General features: G+C 39.3%; 1 protein-coding gene across 3 annotated transcripts in view; it reads right to left on the reverse strand.

Annotated features, from left to right (window-relative positions):
• The window catches only part of uso1 (USO1 vesicle transport factor), a 56,902-nt gene that overhangs the window by 13,300 nt on the left and 24,089 nt on the right, over window positions 1-19,513 (reverse strand). Inside the window, exons 9-18 of one of the 3 annotated variants that reach the window (XM_007891907.2) lie at window positions 18,772-18,892; window positions 17,450-17,628; window positions 16,072-16,212; window positions 14,987-15,075; window positions 13,876-14,030; window positions 13,235-13,440; window positions 10,859-10,879; window positions 3,038-3,148; window positions 2,176-2,294; window positions 718-899 (exon numbers count right to left, since the gene is read on the reverse strand). In XM_007891907.2, the coding sequence (XP_007890098.1) occupies window positions 718-899; window positions 2,176-2,294; window positions 3,038-3,148; window positions 10,859-10,879; window positions 13,235-13,440; window positions 13,876-14,030; window positions 14,987-15,075; window positions 16,072-16,212; window positions 17,450-17,628; window positions 18,772-18,892 (1,324 nt within the window). Of the gene's footprint in view, window positions 1-717; window positions 900-2,175; window positions 2,322-3,037; window positions 3,149-10,858; window positions 10,880-13,234; window positions 13,441-13,875; window positions 14,031-14,986; window positions 15,076-16,071; window positions 16,213-17,449; window positions 17,629-18,771; window positions 18,893-19,513 lie in introns of all 3 variants that reach the window. The other 2 variants (XM_007891908.2, XM_042341292.1) reach the window with 2 other exon arrangements.

Consider the following 19,513-nt stretch of genomic DNA (forward strand, 5'->3'; position numbering starts at 1 on the left):
TGAAGTACCATTATTGAAATCACCATTTGCATTGAATGTCTGTGGGTAAAGCAAGCACCTTTAAGCAAAATCCACTAAACGAGCCTCAAAATAAGATCACTCAATGCTGCAGCTGAATCAGATTCATTCAAAGTGTTTGTAATGATGTCAACTTATAATAGGATTAAAGTATATGTCAAATGAGATACAAGGCAATTAGAGATATTTAGATTACAAGACTACTCTTAGCAGACAGTGCTCTTAATGGCAAGCTATGCGGTTTTAGCTGGGTAAACTCCATCACTTGGCTCAATTGGTAGTACCCCAACACACATTCCGGGGTTCCCAAGTGTTGGTTCTTACCAGCCTGAGATTTATACTCTCCGGAATTAGGTAAGCAGGGTGCATCCTTCCAGAGAAGGAGTACCCATTCAGATACATGGGAATTTTACGTGTAGTTGGGATGCTTAGAACTCAGTTTGGTTTGGATACTCTTAAGCATGTGTCGGACACCTGACTAAACAAAGTAAAGATGCGCAAGAAGTGCCGTTGACCTCCTTTGCAAAATTTCGGAGGTTCATCCTGTACATGGTGCAGGAAGTGACATTAAATGTTTTCGACACATAGTGACATCTACAGCACATGGTGATGGCTACGTCCTGGACAACAAGGAACTGCAAGTTGTGTAACGTTTTTAAAGCCTTAGTTAATTCTGAGCGCAGTTTCTAGGATAGTTACCTTCCAATTCTTTAACTAATTTGGTGAACTCATGGTCAAACAACATTTGCTCTGGAGTGGAGTAGCTGGGCTGCGGCTTCTGACCAGCTCGAGAATACAACTCATGCTTACTGATGTAACCCAGTTTCTCAATGAAATTTTCCTTTCCAATCCTCTTCTCTATGAGTTGTTTTAGTTTTTCCCTATTCATAGAAAAAAAAATTTGATTATTAAATAGTGATCACAAATAAAAAACCTAATTCACAATATGTTTTCCTTGTTATTTTACCCATGTATTAGTCCATACTTGTAAGTACAATACTCTTAAAATTCAGAAGTTTCCTTACACATTCTTACTGATTCAGCGCTTTAAGATTCTGAATATTCTCCACTGGTGACTTTCAGATTTCTAAGTAATTTTAGTACCATTTTTAACGTTAGTTTGGAGTTTTCATTGTGACATCAAAACATCACAGATGGTGGAAAACAAAAAACTAACTTAATGAATGATCAGATAAGATCAATAAAGCAACAAGTGATGTTAATGGCTACCTAATGAACCAGATGTTGGCATTTTAGTGCAAAATACTGGTTAGCTAAATCCTGTGAAAATCATTGAGACATTTTAACTGTGCAATAAAGCACTACATGAAATGCAAGGATTATTTATTAAAATATCCACAATATTTTCATATGTACAATGAGGGTGGTTCCACTTCGTACGGATATTGAACTCTCTACTGGATTTGACTTATGTAAAACTAGGCACAAGGGCCTATTGTTCGCTTGATCATAAGGTATCTGTAATTTCAGGGGGAAGAAACAGTACAGTATAGCTGGGAAAACTGAAGAAAAGTAACAGTGTATCAAGTCAATACTTGCTCCCATCAGTAAGAACAATAGGTGTGTTGAGTAGATGTTTGAAATACACCCTCTGAACAAGCAAGATCATTTTACCACAATTACAAAACGTGCTTGGATAATTTAAATTACTATTAACCTGCAGCATTTGGATTCACTCAGCTGCTCTGCCTCAGTCAACCCACTATTTCACATATTAAATATTGTCCTATCCTTTAATATCAATTGAATAGACAGACAGGAACTTGTTTTAAGGTCTCAATTGAACGATGGCATCTCTTAACAATGCAATGTTTTCCCAGTACTGCTCTGGACACCATTAGTGTCAGACCAGACTATGATCTCAAAGTCCTAACGTGTAGCTTGAACCCATAATCTTCTGACCCAGTCCCATCAACTACAAAAATCCAATTGTTTAAAATGGACTTTCTGGTACAAATCAACCTTTTTCTCAATAAAAACAACCTGTGGCAAAAACATGGGGAAACGAAAACTGAAAAAGTTACAAAAGTAAAGATTTATTGATTTATTACCCAGAAACTCGATTCTATCCCACGTGAAGCTAATTGTGCTTTTTAATGTTAAAGGTATGCCAGTATGCAACGCAAAATTACTTACTTGGTGTAGTTCTCCAGCGTGTTTTCATTGTAATAAATGCAGATACCCAATAATAGCGCACAGAGACCTTGTACTAGTTGCTCCTCTTCTCCAAGATTCTCAGAGATCTGTCCAGTTAACTGTAGGATACTGTCAAGGGAAATCAACTACTTGGAAATAGAAAATAAACACTTTTATTCATGAAACTTCTCCCTTTAGTATAAATGGACAGAAGGCCGTTAATCCACATATGAGGTTCCATTTTATAGTAGATTTGATAGTTTAATTATTAAGAAAGGGTTTCCCTTCTTTACTGAGGGCATTTGAATCTCTTTTTCCCCCTTCCACTTGAGTACAGTTTCATGGGTTACAGGCACTTTGCTCAAGTGGCCATTATTCACATACGAGTATTGGTACAGTTAACAGGAACCCTGCCTCATTGTTCCCCACACTAAACCGGGGCGCTGAATGTAACTGTAGTGATCCAACCACATCACCAGCTGAATTCTGTTAATGCAGAACACAACATGAACCTAACCAGCATTTATCTGCAACGTTACTGTAAGTTGGCCATCATTAGCAAGATTTTTAACATCACAAGGTAACATTTGTTTTAAGTACTGTAATGGGAAAACCACAACAAGCATGGTAATGAGAAGTGTGATCAAGCAGATAAAACAAGTAAGATCTAATCTAAAAGTTCAAGAACAAGAAACACTGATAACTAAGTGGAATGATAAGTCTTTATAAAACTGAAGCAGACTCTTCCATTGTGTACCGGTGATTAGGATACTGGCATATTTAATTTAAGACTTCTGGGAAGATCTGGCAATGTACCACTAAAATAAATGCTTGTTTTTTGTAACACCATATAAAAGGATACAAAAGGGACATTGGTCTGGTTATGCAGAAAGTTAGAGACAGCTATAGGACAACTAGTCATCCATGTAGACAGCAACATCAGCAGGCCAACTCTTGTCTGCACCTTGCTTCCCTAAATGTAAGTAAAGCATTAGTACTGTGTAATCAGAGTAAATTGCAGATTTAATTCAATGACATTTTCATTAAAATCTTACACCTCTCAGATTTAGCCACCCAGTTAATACTGCGACTCTAAACCACATTCAGGGTTAGAACAGACACTGGTATATGTTGAAGCAAGTTCTAAGTAAAATCTAAAGACAAAGCAAATGAGTAACCAACACTTAATTGCAACCAAATTAAATAAAAATCTTTCATAATAAATTGTCATCTAAACTCCTAATTGCTCAGGAGAAACTAAGCAATGATCTGATTGTTACATCTGAACAGCATTGCTATCAGGGTAAAAAGAAGAGTTCTGAACTAAAACTGTTTTTGATCAAACACTGGCTAGATGGAGTGACGTTTATTATACAATTACCTCACCCCAATAAACCATGAAAGAGAATCGGCTTAGACATGTGATGGATCACCAGTGATGCCCCACTATGTGTAGGACATGACTCGTACCAAATTAAATCAATGGTAATTGTCACTAGATAGAGTCATTTCACAAACGTGCAAAAAAAAATTCAACAATGAACTAAATTAAATGGCTCAGATAAATTGCAGTAAAATTAATTGCAGATTTACTTCAATTACATTTTCATTAAAGAGCTTACATATCTCAAGATTCAGCCATCCAGTTAGCACTGACTCTAAACAACATTCGGGGTTACAACTGGAAATTTGAAATAACAGAAATGCTGGAATAGCAGTTAGAATCATAGAAAATTACAACAAAGAAGCAGGCTATTCAGCCCAACAAGGCTGAGACTGATATATTTTTTAAAAATAGAGGGATTAGGGGATATGGGGATAGGGCAGGTAATCAGAGTTAGGTCTGAAGATCAGCCATGATCTTATCGAATGGCAGGGCAGGCTCGAGGGGCCGAATGGCCTACTCCTGCTCCTAATTCTTATGTTCTTATCAAGTCTGCAAGGGTTCTCAGAGCCAGCTGTATTTTCAATTCCACTTCTCTACCCTTACATGCCCTTTCAAGCCTCCAACATGCATATTCCTGTCTACTTCCCCATTGAAACCCACAGTGGATTCTGCCTTTACTATCTTACTTGGAGGGCATTCTACACCCCAACAAGTTTTTACAAAGCTCTTCTTGTGGCAATCTTAAATCGAAGACTGATCTACCAGTGGAAATAGTTTCTCCCTATAAGATACTCAATGAGGTAGGGAAGAGTTCATAAATCAGCTAGATCAAAATAAACACATGAAGCTGCATTGGCATGAAATTAACTAAGAAGCATGTTTCCACCAATGGTCAATACTCAGGTTGATGATATTTAGAGGGATCTTGATTGATTGGGAATTTGGGCTGAAAAGAAGCATTGATCATGAGACAGGTTTGGGGGTACAAAGTGGAATATAAATTAAATACTACATGGATACAGCACACAACCCAGAAACAGCACTGGGAGAAGGGGTTATTGGCTGACAGATAGTTAAAACTTTCAGGACAATGTGCAACAGCATAAATAAGATTTTAGGGTACACAGAGTGTAGTTACAGCATGTATTACTGGGTTTTACCAAACATTAGGATGATTCCAGGCATTGTATCAAACATTAGAGAAGTTTGCACAGTTCAGGGGTCCATATTACAGTAATGATATCCTAATGCTGGAATTGGTACTTTAATTATGCTGATGTAGGATCTTACCCAAAATGCTGAGCTATCTTTCCGACTATATTCTCCTGTCAATTTCCAGTGTTGAATCAATTGGTTTCCAGGGCTAAGAACATGTCTATTTCTTTATGTCTGCTTGTATTACTACAGATCTAGTTGGATTTGCCAGGGGTGTTTCCTTGGAGCCAACTCAGATTCAAATGAGTGAAATAAACCACCATTAAATTAATTTAAAATGTACCAACTATTCTAGTGAAATATTGTGTTCATGAAAACTCTGAAATAAGGTAATTCTAACATCTAAATTTCAAAAATGAGAAGTAGCCACAATGTTTAGTACATGCAAAAACTGGATTATGCTAATATCTTGAATTACACAGTGAACACTACTCTTAATTATCAAAGCAGCACTGAATCTGCTAAAGGTTGCATTGACTATGTTGAATTGGACCACAAATCTGAACTATGGAAACTTTTCAGATTTCCACACATAGAAATCCATCGGCTTCAACTCATAGAATGCTTTCCCAGTCGTCTCAATCCAAGGAACCACAGACGATCACATACACTGGGTTCTCAACTCTAAGTACTATTTGAAATATTAGAAATCACAAACCCTTTCATTAATATTGTAACTCTTTCTGTTCCAGTCAAAATTACACAACTAAAATATTTCAGTAGTTAAATACTGGAAGCAGATACAAACAAATGTAATCGAGTCCTCTCAGATCACTATCAAACATCTGGTGAGATATAAAAAGAACAAATAATAATCCTTGCATTTGATACAGCACTTTATCATGTCGGAAGGACATCTCAAAGCGCTTCACAGGATTTACTATAAAATGGAGTGAATGTGTATTTTGTGGGCAAACGTGATTCCCAATTTGCACACAGTATTGTCCAATAAACAGCCATGGAGTGAGGGACCAATTTTTTATTTAAGGGATTGTTGGCCAGGACACCGGAAGAGACTCCCTTTCTTTTCGAATAGTGCCACGAGATCTTTAATGTCCACCTGACCAGGTAGACAAGACCTCAGTTTTACATCTCATCTGAAGGATGGCATCTCCATAATGCAAAACACTCCCAGCACTACCTTGGAGTGTCAGCTTCAACAAAATGTTGACCATCTGAAAGAAAAACAGAAATTGCTGCAAGCTCATAACTAATTCATGAGGATAAGTTAATCGGATTTTAATTAAGGATGCCACCCAAAAACCCCACAGGGAAGGTTGGTGAGCAACCTGCAATGCATGTCCAGAATTTCCTATTATTTATTATGCACACGACTCCTTCAAGCCCATGCTGCAACAATAACAAAATTACATTTATTGAGCGCCTTTCACGTCAGGAGGACGTCCCAAAGCGTTGGCCATTTATTGGACATACAATGGACATTTATTACAATGCTACGTTGCAATATAGGACCACGGTGAAATGACCAGTTAAAAAAAGTAATAAAAACTGAATATTTTGATAAACTGAGTGTATGCCAAAACACTCCATGCTGACTCTCCAAGCACAGCCTTACTGTATGTGTCTCACTATGTGAGCCGATGTTATTATAAGAAATTCAGCTTGCCCATATTACAACAGCTTGCATTTATACATTGCCCTTTAGGCAGGATAGCATGTCGGAGTCAGGAGCCTGACGTTGAGTTGGAGGGAAGTGACCATAAGCACGGTCAAAGAGGAAGGTCTTCAGGCGTGATCTGAAAATAGGGAAGAAGGAGGCAAGGTGGAGGGTTTGAGGGAAATTTCCAGAGTTTCAGGGTGAAATACTAGTGTGAATATAACCAATGTTTATCTGGTGGTAGATGGTAGTTTTATTACAATGGACAAATTTCAAGCTTTCTGATATAACTTTAGCACTGCATTTATACAATTTACACAGCACTTTTCACATCGGCAGGACATTTCAAAGTACTCATTTCAGATCTTATATCAGATTTGTTAAGAATCTGATCAACTGCTTCATCGCTTTTGATTTCTGTCAGCTAATTTTTCTCGTCCTAAATTCTTCCCTTTCCTTAAAGAGTTTTGACTTTGCAGTATGGATAGTGCTCATACTCCAGGAACTAGCACACATGATTATTATTCATGTGTAAACCTTGGGTATTGGCAAGCATTTTGACCATGGGGCATCACGGTCAAATGCCACTTGTGACCTTACTTGACATTCACACATGCACACCTCCAGCAGGGAAGCCTCTGGATATTGTTCAAGAACAGAAACCCTTTGTGAACCCTCACTAACCAAGGAGTCTCGGTGTCAATTATAATAATAATAATCCTTGTATTTGATATAGCGCTTTTCACGTCTTCTAGACATCTCAAAGCGCTTCACAGAATACTGCCAAGGTGAGATGAGCTAATTCAACACACCTTTGTAAACAAACTGATACAACTGGGACTCAAACCTGCAATTATGGGTCATTAGAGTTGTGTTTTTGTTACCCAGTTGTTTGCATGCTTGGGGTTGCTAACAGAGTTTTGAGTGTCCATGACAACGTCCAACTCATATGTGCAAATGGATTTTTTGGTCAGTAAGTCTTGAATATTAATGATTACAGTGTAGAGTTAGAAAATTAGAGACTCAGAGGGAGAGAAAGAGACAGTCAGAGAGAGACAGTCAGAGAGAGAGAGACAGACACACAACAGGTTAAGAAAAGAACTGTGTGGTACTACTACATTAATAATAATCCTTGCATTTGATATAGTGGTTTATCACTTTGAAGTTTCACAGAATTTTATTGTTCATCTGTAATGCAGCAGTTTCCAATTAGTGCTGATAATTAGCTCTCAATAATTGCACTCATCAAAAAGCAACTGTTTTGTAAAATCTGCATCTGGCTTGTTTTCTTGAGCTCTGGAAGTTACAAAATAAATCTCAATTATGACCAAATGTACCTGTTTAGATGTCCCCCCACCCCCCATTTTCTATTTTTAAAAAACTTGCATTTATAATAATAATCTGCATTTGGTATAGCGTCTTTCATGTCCGGAGTACGTCACAAAGCATTTCACAGGATTTACTCTTATGTGACTCACATAGTGACTCTTATGTGAAAATTGGCTGCCGCATTCGCCCACAAATCCAATGTCCCACAAACAGCCATGACATTTTTTATTTGGGGGATGGTTAGCCAGGACACCAGGAGAAACTGCCTTCTCTTTTCAAGTAATGCCATGGGATCTTTAACGTCCACCTGAGCAGGTAGATGTACCTCCGATAATGCAACTCCCCACCACCCCCCAGTACTGCATTGGAATGTCAGCTGAACTATGCGAGTTCAAGTCCCGACGTGCGGCTTGAACCCACAACCTTCTGCCTCAGAGACAACAGTGTGCCAGGTGAAAAGCCCCCTTCATTCAGAGCACTCAAAATAGAGCTTAACACAAAAATTAAGTCCCAAATAACTGGAAAAACACTGTTTTTTTATTTTGTGGATAAAAATGACTTTAATAGTCCTTACCTGTGATCTATGGCCTAATGCTATAATCAGGCAGTGATTTTCTCACTGAGCCATTGGGAAGTTAACTAATCATTTTTGCTAAGTATTTTAAAGAAATTAAATAAAAATAGCATTCCTGTTATACCAAGACACTTAAATGTATTCATCCACTCACATTTCTAAATGTTTTCATTAACTATAATGGATAAAAGTCAATTATCTACATTCTTTGCTGTTATTTAAAGTATTTGCAGATTTCTAAAGTGGCAAGAAAAGGGTCACGTTGCTACAACATTTACTGCTGCACAAATCAAACAATTTATTGCAGTTTCATCTCAACGACAAACATTTTCCACGACAATTTTATTAAATGGTGTTTTCAGAAATTGAATATTTTCAAAATAGGACAATTGTGTTTGGAGAGATTATGTCAACTTCAGCTACAATCAAGAAGAAATCTGCAAGTTACCATTCCTAATGAGCAAGTGCTGCACTAATGCTGTTCCACATGCAACACATGGTGAATAATAGATGGCCAGCCACCACAAGGTTGTTATGCAGCAAGCATATACACACACACATACACACACACACACACACACATTAAAACCTTACTTATCACGTTAAATATTGCAAGGGTAATTGCATGCTTAGCCAAAAGGATGCAGGAAAGGGATGGATTTTTTTTATTTCAGTGAAACGGTGCTAGGGTATCTGAAATAAGCAGTTTGAGGTCAGGTATATGCTACATTAGATAGAAGGCCTCCTTCATACAGCCCAACAAAGTTTAAATTTATTTGCAGTTAAGCATCAGTGAGATATTTTCATATTAGTTAACCTCGTGGTCTTTACCTGAAACTGGCACAATTAACCACAATATATACAGTAAACGCCTGATATATCGTCACTCCAAGGGAAAAGAGCTCAGTGACTCTATATTCAGGGTAACTATGTAGGCATGAGTCCTCCGTGGCCACTAGGGGTGCTGTGGCTGGGAGTACCTACCCCAACACACTCTGTGCCTGCACAGAGCGAGCAGCTGTCACTTTATTTGTTAAAACTAATTTAGGTTAAGTACAGTATAAGTATCTTAAACTTTAAGATACATAAACATTACATACCTTTTAAGTTTAAGATTTATTTATGTGTCTATATTAAAAAATCATTTTGCTCATTTTAACATCCTGAATCGCTCAGACATTATCAATCAGGCAGAACCTCACAGAAGGCAAGGTGTTAATTTTTTTTTACTCAGAGATGTTGCCATAACAGTCAAAACAGTGGGTGGCTGAGGGCAACCTTTACCCGTCCTCCTGACGTGAAAGGCGCTATACAAATGTAATCTTGTTGTTAGTGTTTACCCACAGTACCAGGTCGGTCATTGTGGGTGTTCACTGAGCAGCCCTGGGTTGGCTCAGGTATCAGGTATGTTCTATCTGATGATATATCCAATACTTTACTGGGATGTGTGGAATGCAACTTTGTATGTTATAAACAAGTGATGAAATAAAGGGGGGGGGGTGGGGGGGCATGCGGGCGGGTGGGTCCCTTATTCACATTTCACAACTGAAGTGGCTGGGATAATAGTCATGCAATGATATAAGACAGGTCTTATCAGGAGTTCACTGTATATTGTATACACACACATTGTACATGAAGCAGCGGAAATATTTAGAAACATAAAAAAAGTATAATTTTGTTTATGACCATATATGACCTATTCAAAGTACTTAGGTATTGTATAAATAGGTAAGCAGTTAATGGTATGGCTCTGTTAAAATTTACAGGACCAAGCTTCTCCCCCTCCCTCCCCCAACACCATTGGTCACACAGAAATGAATGGTATGCCATGGCACCACACGCTGATTGAAATGTGCCAGAGCTAGTGACTTGATCAATGTAAATATGCTACATTTGTTCTTGGCATCCTTGTATAGGAGAGGGGAGGAAGAACAGAAAAAGAAGAATGAACAAATAATCAGCGAAGTCCCTCGCCCAATCACCATTGTGGGGTCCCTGCTGGAAATGTGCACGTGCTGACATCGGTGAGGACAGAATCAGGTTCAACTATGTTAGCCCAATAATAAACAATGTGCTGACATTCTCTGTGCAAGTTCATATGGCCATATAGGGAAGCCAAGGAGCTGGGTCACTGTCTTATTTTGGGAGGGGGGGAAAAAAAAGGAGGAATTGAAGTAATAGATAAGCCCTTTTATCACTCAGTAACTGTTACAATACCATTTACAGGCTAAACACCTAGGGGTGAATTTGATACAAAGCTAACAATTGAGTTTCTTATTGCATAGTGCCCCCTGGAGGAAAACATGATCAGTGACGGCTCCATGTCAGCTTCCTCACAATCAGTGCACACTGTCAAGTATTGAACTAAAACCACCCCTCAATGTGAACTCAAACAGCCAACCATGTTAAAGCTGAAACTGTCCAAGCAAACTATTAAAACCCCCCCAAACAGTGGTTGTAGCACTGGATGCAGTTAAGGAAAACAACAGCTTAACCCGAGGCAAGAAAGAAAGTACCCTGCTATTTGGCAAGCAAATGGTTTCTGTACCAAATAACTTACCCGTCTGTCGATCTTATCTCCCTGTAAATCATATAGTAAAAAATGGACAATGTAAAAGATATACTTAGCACAACAATTGTATTCAAGGACTTGTAAAATGTTGCTTTAAGAAAACGTTATTAGGGGGTTATTTATTAGGATCCTAAGTAGTATTGAAAGCTACAGAAAACTTCTGATCTAAATGAAGTTACCTTTTTAAATATACATTCTTATTAATAAACATTTCATCAAATCATATTGTGTTACATTATCAACACCAGTGTGGTCCAACAGGCGGCACACGGTTGATTTTATGCGGCCCGCAACCATTTCCACTATTCCAACTTCCACTCCCTCCCTGGTGAACATCTAATACTACCTAGGATCCTTATGAATAAGCCCCTAATAAAGAGATGTACTTAGCTTCCTGATAGTCTGCAGTAAAGGCACTGTGCGCTGGGTCATCCCAACCACTGGCTTACGTTGCCCTGGGAGGACATTCACCTGGGAGGAAGGGGGGTGGAATGCTGGAATTAGTCTTGAGCCGGATCCGGCCTGTGGGCCACGCTGGATGTGGCCCACGGACCTTTCTCAAATAGGGAATGTGGCCCGCGGCAGCCAAAAGGTTGGACAACCCTGATCTACACAGTGATTATTCAGGAAGAATCTTCATTCTTCAGAACTTTTCTTGGAGGATGTGAAACAACATTTGCCGTGACATCAGAGAAACATTGACCTATACAGAACAGGAGATGCTGACAGGATGACTGGATAATAGGATTGGCATAACTGGAATCCTAACTCCATTGATGTACAGATCAGTAAACTTAACTGCAATCTGAAATGTCACTGACATGACACTATCTGATTAGTTGGATTTTTAAGGACACATGACAACGCATTATATATTTGAAAATATGCACAAGAATTAAGAAACCTTTTAAACGTTATAGCCAGTTGGCTAGAATTTGCTCTCAGCTGATTAATGCAAAAGTTCAAATAATGCCTAGCCATCAACATGGCATCCAAGCAAAAATAGAACAATCAGATCATTAATTCTGTTTTTTGGGAGTTGATCAAGGTGAGGAGTGACAATGCTGGGAAAATAAAACTGTTAATTTTGAACATCTACTGTTATCAAGAACTCACCAACCAGACACAGGACAAATTAAATGCAGAGAAAAGCTCACTATATTGCAGTGGTGGCCAACCTGTGGCCCACAGGCCGCATTCAAGAAGCGGCTCTCTGAATAATTCGCACAAATCCAGGTAATTTTGTCTTTGATCAATTTAAGGCATAAATCAAGAAATATTTTATCAAGAAAATTTATTTTGTTGACTGACCATAAAGGTTGTCTACCACCGCTCTTGTCTATGCCAACAATGTGCTGTTTAGTTCCAGTTATTCCCAGCCTCAAGAGCATTCCCTCTTGCACTGGTACAACTTTTCCACTCACCACATCAGACATCTTTATGGCTGGGACTGTCAGTATCTGCTTTCTATTGACAAACAATGACCTTATACTGAAGCACTATAACTGAAATTATTGGAACAAATCTGAGAAGCCATAATAATTGATAAACAATGGCCAGTGTTATGAGAATACAGAACTCCCATTTATTAATAGGGCACAAAGTACTTTTACTCTGGTCGATACAAACAGCATCTATCCCTGCACAGCAGCACTTTTCCAGACAAGAGATTTTTAAAATTAAACATTTGGAGAATTTTAAAATTCTGCCAAGTGACAAAGTTTGGTTGATGGGAAATTAATTAATAAGTAATTTTACAGCTTGCATTACTTTATCTTGATGCAATCTCCCCTGGCCAAAATAAAGGCCACATTTTAAAAGGTTAGTTCTGACCTTTACCACTTCTTAAACAACAGGGTATATTCCCTGGCTGATGCTGTTTTCTGGTCTGGTGTTTGACACATGCTGAAACGTAGACTTCAGAACTCTAGGCTGTACACTGGGTTACAGCTGGAGATTAACCAGTAAGCTTCCTGGCTCGCTTCCTGCTGCTTGCCCAGCTAGAACCAACCTATCCTTTAGGATTTGGGCTTATAAGGTTAACAGAAGCCGACAAGGAAGAATCCCTGCCACCAGTGAATAGTCTGGCCCTCTAAGGCCCACTGATGAACCATCAGCAGTAACCTGGAGCACCGTATACCTGCCTGGCTCAGAAACTGGACCACTGAGACCTCTGCAGAAAGGAATTTCCAAGCCAAAGAAACCCCATTTACCTCCCTCCAAGGAGGATAGTCCCAAGCTGAGAACAGGCGAGAACTATTCCCAAGCATCCGTCAATACTGTGTGTTAGTTTTGAAAGAAGGTTGACTTTTGGTGACGTTGACTTGGGGTGACATACACATAGCAACCTCTACACCTTCGTACCTGGGAGAGGATGTTGGTGCATTGTTGCAGTAGGGAGACTGGTGGGTTTCCAAGGCTTGTTGCCAGTTGTACCCTCAGCAGCTGTTCCTTCTGGATGGAGTTGTCCTGCAGAGCATGTGCTAGAGCTACAGCAGCACACCAGTTAGACAGAGAGTCAGTGGAGAAGAGACCACCACAGAGCAGCTGGCCTGCTGAAATGGAGTTGGCTAAAGAAACAAAGCGATATTGTTAAAATTCAATAAATAAATATCATCAGGGAAATGTACAAAATCTTAACATAATCTTCAATTTTCACCACCTCAAGCTTATTTTCAAAATCTAGTCACATTAAGAACAGTCACCTTCAAATACCACAAGTACAAAGCAGGCTGATGGAAATGTTCCACACAGTTTCATGAATGGTATTTACACATTACAATAAGGATTTGGAAACCAAGGAACATTAAAAAACCATCCTGTACCAGTCATAACTCTGATTACAGTTTGTTCCCTAGCCCAAGAATATCATGTAGGATGTACTACCTTTGAGCTCCATTACCACTTTATGACTCTAATCTCCACAAACACATCAGAACTTTTTCTAGGCAACAGGACAATTGCTAACATCTGGAAAATGCCCACTGAACAGCAGGAAAGCTTACCATCTATAGTTGCTGGAAGAAGCGTGGCAACAATTTCTCCTTGTCCTTTCTGATTCTTGTACAAAAAGCACTCAAAGCAGTACAGCACAGCACAACGCAGCACAAACGGTTGTCTTTCATTCACCATGGACATTAGAAGCACGACGATTGCAGGTCTATGTTGAGAAATGTGAATTGTGGGAAACCATTAAAATTACTGTGTTCCAACTTTAATTTTGGGATCGTATTAAATTATGAATGATTTTAGAGTAAACAGAAAAAGATTTCCGCTATTTGATGAGTCACTAACAAAAGGTCATAAATTCAAGAGCTCTGAGACACTACTCTGCGTGAGGGCACTATATAAGTTGCTGTAAACTTTCAATGATTCAAACTAAATGAAGCTCCACATCAGTTTTGGGGAGTCCTGTAGCTCAGGTGTTAGAGTACTTGTCTTGCAAGCAAGAGTCCTGGGATTGGTTCCCAGCAGGACAAACTGTTGGACAAGTTTCCTTACTCCAGACTCCTCTGTTTACCTAGCAGCAAATAGGAATTTGGTTGTTAGTCAATTGCAGATCGCTTTTCTGGGGATAATAATCCTTCAACAAAATAATAATTTGATCACTCAATATACGACTGTTTGCGATACATTGCTGTGCGCAATTGACTGCCGCGTTTCGTCCACAAATATACAGAGTTGTATATTCTGTGAAGCGCTTTGAGACGTTTTAAGATGTCTAGAATACTTGAAAAGCACTATATCAAATGCAAGGATTATTATTTTATCAGGACTTCTCCAACTCCTCCTAAAATAAATGGTACTAGAGTATTGGACAGTAACAATTTATTCTTTGCTGCAGATATTTTTCAAAAAAAACTTTCTATAGCTGCTCCAGCCTAGAACTATACAACATAAAGCATACAGACAAATGTAGGGAGCCATCATTTTGTTGCATTTTGGTTTAGGTGACTATCCTTATGAGTAAAATTCAGGAAAAAGAGCTCAGCAGATAAAATAGAACCAACATTTATTAGCTCAGAATCTTCACTTCAGCGAACCACTGAAAGCAAGAATTCAAAATCGACATGAAAAACAAATCTTTTTGTAAAACCATATTGTTTCTGATCTTACCTCGGTGGATTAGAAGGTGCATTCACAGAAGCAAAATAATCCTGGTTTATTTGGGAGCCTCTGATCACTTCAGATACGGTGTTAATCGTCTACATAAAAAATTAGTATATGATAATCAAAATTTCAGAAACTATATGCACAACAATAATCAGAGTATTGACGTAATGAAATTCACGGTTATATTTGGAATGAATCTCTTGATAAATGGGATCAAGTTTTCCCTGAGGTTGCGCTGTTAAATGATTTCGGAATATGAGAAGATAGATTCCCAGTTTATTAGACCTTTCCAGATCTTTTAATCCAACTGCCCAATTCTTTCACCAATCCATTTATACCTCTATTAGCCAAGTATCTGTCTTTTTTTAAAAAAAATCTCTATTGATTCCATCTCTACAGTGTTTTGAAATGGAACATTCCACATCTTCACAAGATGAAGAAATGCTTCCTGACCTCAGTGCCAAGTTTCTTAGTTCTGAGTTGAAGGCTTTGCCCCCTTGTGATGAATCCCTCTACCACAGGGAAGAGTTGTCTACTATCTAATCTGTCAGTACCTCTTATTATTTTAAACATCTCAATCAAATCACCTCAATCTCCTGTGCTCTAATTAATATAACCCCACTCTACTCAGCCTCTCATCATTGCTAAACCTCTTCATCCCATTACTAGACACCCTTCAAGTATTCTGAGAGCTAATCCAGCATTTCCTTCCCCCAGCTAGGTTCATCCATCTCTGCTAGCTTCAAATCAAATCCAGTGATAGCGATACCTGTGAGCCTATCACTTTTGAGATGTCTCTAAGACATGATAAGATGCTGTATCAAATGCCAGGATTATTATTTTTATCACTATTATCTGGCACTGCTAAGTACACATTTTGAGCTTTAATTGTTCACCACACTCCTCTTCCTCTGCAGAATGATGCTGACTGGCGACAATTTCTCACTGTTACCAGGTCACCCTTCAAAAGGGGAAAAAAAATTAATTCCTGGGGAATTTCAGATAAAGATTTGAGAGATTTGGGCTGTTTTGATACTAACAGCGATTTATTTTGCATTGGTGTCACAATCATAATGTTAATCACTTACCTCGGTGAGAATGTCTGCAGGAACCCCGGTTGCCATCAGGATGGTGCACAGCTGCTGCAACAGGCCACACTGGAATGCTGATTTCTGACAGCTGCTAGTGGCCCCAGGGGGGTTCACAGGAGATACCAGCACTCTCACCAACTGGAAAGTTCAATCACATTACAAATGGACACATAATGAAATGATGCTTCACTTGCCAGAAAAATAACGCAACATTTAGACTAAAAGCAAAATACTGCAAAGCTAGAAATCTGAAACAAAAACAGAAGTCACTGGGAACACTCAGCAGGTCAGGCAGTATCTATGGAGAAAGGAAAGCGAGTCAACGTTTCGGGATATGACGGAGGGTCGTGGACCCGAAACTTTGACTGGCTTTCCTTTCTCCATAGATGCTGCCTGACCTCCTGAGTGTTTCCGGCCACTTCTGTTTTCGTTTACAACACTTAGAATGTTTGCTTTTGATTGGCAACATCAATAATCCCTGGAAGATTCACATCTAGATCTCAAACAAATAAAGTATCTCAGAGTCAACGTGAGAATCCTGAAATCGATCCAATCTGTGATGGGAGCTGTGGAGCCTGTCAAGGCCTGGATGGCGGGGGTACAGAGTTTGGTTTGGGTGAGGGTACAACAGACGGAGATTTCAATAAATTGGATAATGTTGGTACATCTAATATCTAATAAAATCTACTGGTATAGAAAGATATTGTGGTCCCAACTCAAGTTGTCAAGTTGCATATACGATCACAGATTTCCCCACTCTTCTCTCCACAGGCTACAGACCATCCAGAACTCTGCAACTTGTGCCCTCTCCAGCACCAGGCTCCGCGAGCCTATCACCCTCTTCATCACCTGGCTTCATTGGCTCCCCCATCACCCAGTGGATCGAGTTCAAGATCCTTGCCCTTTTAAATCCCTCCATTGTCTTACCCCCCACCCCTACCTATGCGACTTTCTAAAAACCTACCAACCCGCTCGCTTTCTCCATTCGACAGCACTGGCTTTAAATATTTAGAAATTTCTCAATACATGGCCAGCCTCACTCTAGTTTTAACAAACCGAATTTCACCAAAGAACTCAACCCCAGTCCTATCAGGTTACGCCTATTAAGCTAAGTAGTTCAAATTATTTCTTGGATGTCTCTTGCCATAAAAAGTTACAGTCTCTGCTGAAAAGCAGTCAAAACTCAGCCAACGGCATTCACGTTTGGGTTAGTTACCTTTTAGTGGAGTTGGGAGAGATGTTAACAAGAGCCCAGGCAAATGTTTTACCAAAAATTGCATACTTATTTCTAATCAAAGAAGGAAAAATGTATACTGAGAAAAAACATGGGTTGAGGCTTACTGGTATATTTTAATTGTTCCTTAAGATACAATACCTGGAGCATCAGATGAAGGTTAGTGACCTTCTGTGCAGACCACCCTGAATTGTCTTCGGCAACTTCAAACCAAGGTTTCATGCGTTGAATGTACGAACCCTCCTTGAAGAAATTTTGATTTGAACTATTGTTCTTCAGTAAGTTAAGCAGAAGAAGGAGACAATCTTCAACCACAATGCCTGGAAGACATTTAAAAACCATTAATGGTAGATAAAATAGGGTTTTATGTGGTGAGAATATAGATCTCCCTGTCAAAAGCTGTGGTTGAAGCAAAACGCATCAATGTACAGTAACCCCCTGGCTATCCAGACACCATGTATCTAGCATTTAGAATCAGCGGGACCAGGTCTGCAAATAAATTCTGTGATTCCGTACACTAAAAATCCACCCCGCGTTTTCAAACACCTGCCAGCGCACATGATGCCTATAGCTTAACACTGGCTGGTTTACTGAGAGCCTCAACGGAGCTGTATCATGTCAGTGACGAGTAGAGAACTATTGCTAATTTTTACCCTCCATCTCAGCTACTCTCTGTCTTTTTACAAGAAGTCTTATATTTATTTTGTACCGAGCAAGTAGGAACCCGGTTGTTAGACGCCAATCAACTAACAACCGGGTTCCTACTTATTGCTAGCTAAACAGAGGCGTGTGGAGTAAGGAAACTTGCCCAAAGTTTCGCCCTGCCGGGAATCGAACCAAGATCCTCTCGCTTGCGAGGCGAGTGCTCCAACCAATATGCTACATTATAAAGGGGTTTGTTTCCATATGTAGGGGAGTCTGTAAATATAAGATAGCGACTAGCAGAGAGAGAAATCTAAAAGTTTGGAATGGTGAGCAATGGCAAGAAGCTTTGGAATTATAGAGAAATGCAATAATGTCAGGAGAAGAATCATCAAAGATAGTCTTTGCAGAATTGTTATCAGAATTGGCTACTACAGGTCAAAGACAGTTTGGATCAGAAATGACACAAAGCAAACATCTGGAACATTTTAGCATCTGCTGGATAATTTACTGGTCCAGAATTTAAGTGAATCAAAATAGTTAACCTAAGAGCACAGTACATGCCCAACTAAGATCACCCTGCAATTGAGGCTTTGTTTTACAGTGCCAAAAAAAAGTCACTGGTTGGGGACAATTCAATGCCAGGTTGCCTTATTGTGTTATATGTTAATTTTTTTGAGCTAGAAAGTGAACACTTGTACGACAACATCACAGAGCTACTGTGACATGATGTTCCCAGCTATACAAGTAAGCAAGAGCAAAAATTTACTGTGTTTTTTGAGAAAAACACAAGAATGCTCATTAAGCCAACTTCAGATTACCTCCATCACTGTTGCCTTCCTCTGTGACAATATCCAGCAGTCGTTCAAATGCATTTTCAAAAGCTACAATCTTCTGAATGGCTGCATTGCCTCTTGATAATTGTTGCAACAGCAGTAGCCCCTGGAGAAAAGAAAACAAAGGACTTCATTAGCTTTTCGTTTTGCTACAGTTATCAATTCCCTCCAATCGCCCAAAGTTTATTATTATTTTGATCTTATAGTTTGAACCAATAAAATCTATTTTACAGGTTCGAAAGAGAGAAAAATGCCATCAATGATGCCATAAAAGCCATCAGGGATCAATGAACGAGATACACCTACAATTAAATTTCAGTGTACTGGACTGGCCTGCCTCATAGGGTTAGATTACATCAAAGCACTGTGTTGAAATTGTAGAGTTGAGTTTATGTTTGAGCAATGGAAACAATTGTAATACAACAACAAGATTACATTTGTATAGCACCTTTTATGTCAGGAGGACATCCCAAAGCGCTGGACAGTGTACAGCATTTCAGACCTGAGCTGGGGTCAGTGGAGGAGAAGAGGGGAGGGGAAGGGGTGGTGGCTGATGACATGGTCGAAGAGGAGGGTCTTGAGGCGGGACTTCAAGGAGGTTAAGGAGGGGCAAAGTGGAGTGATTGAGGAATGGAATTCCAGAGGTTGGGGGCAGAGTGGCTGAAGGCTCTCTCACCAATGGTGGGGCGGGTGAGTTGGGGACTTGAAGCAGGCCAGAGTCGGTTGA

This window comes from Callorhinchus milii, unplaced genomic scaffold, assembly GCF_018977255.1.
Source record: "Callorhinchus milii isolate IMCB2004 unplaced genomic scaffold, IMCB_Cmil_1.0 Scaffold1, whole genome shotgun sequence".
Lineage (NCBI taxonomy): Eukaryota > Metazoa > Chordata > Chondrichthyes > Chimaeriformes > Callorhinchidae > Callorhinchus > Callorhinchus milii.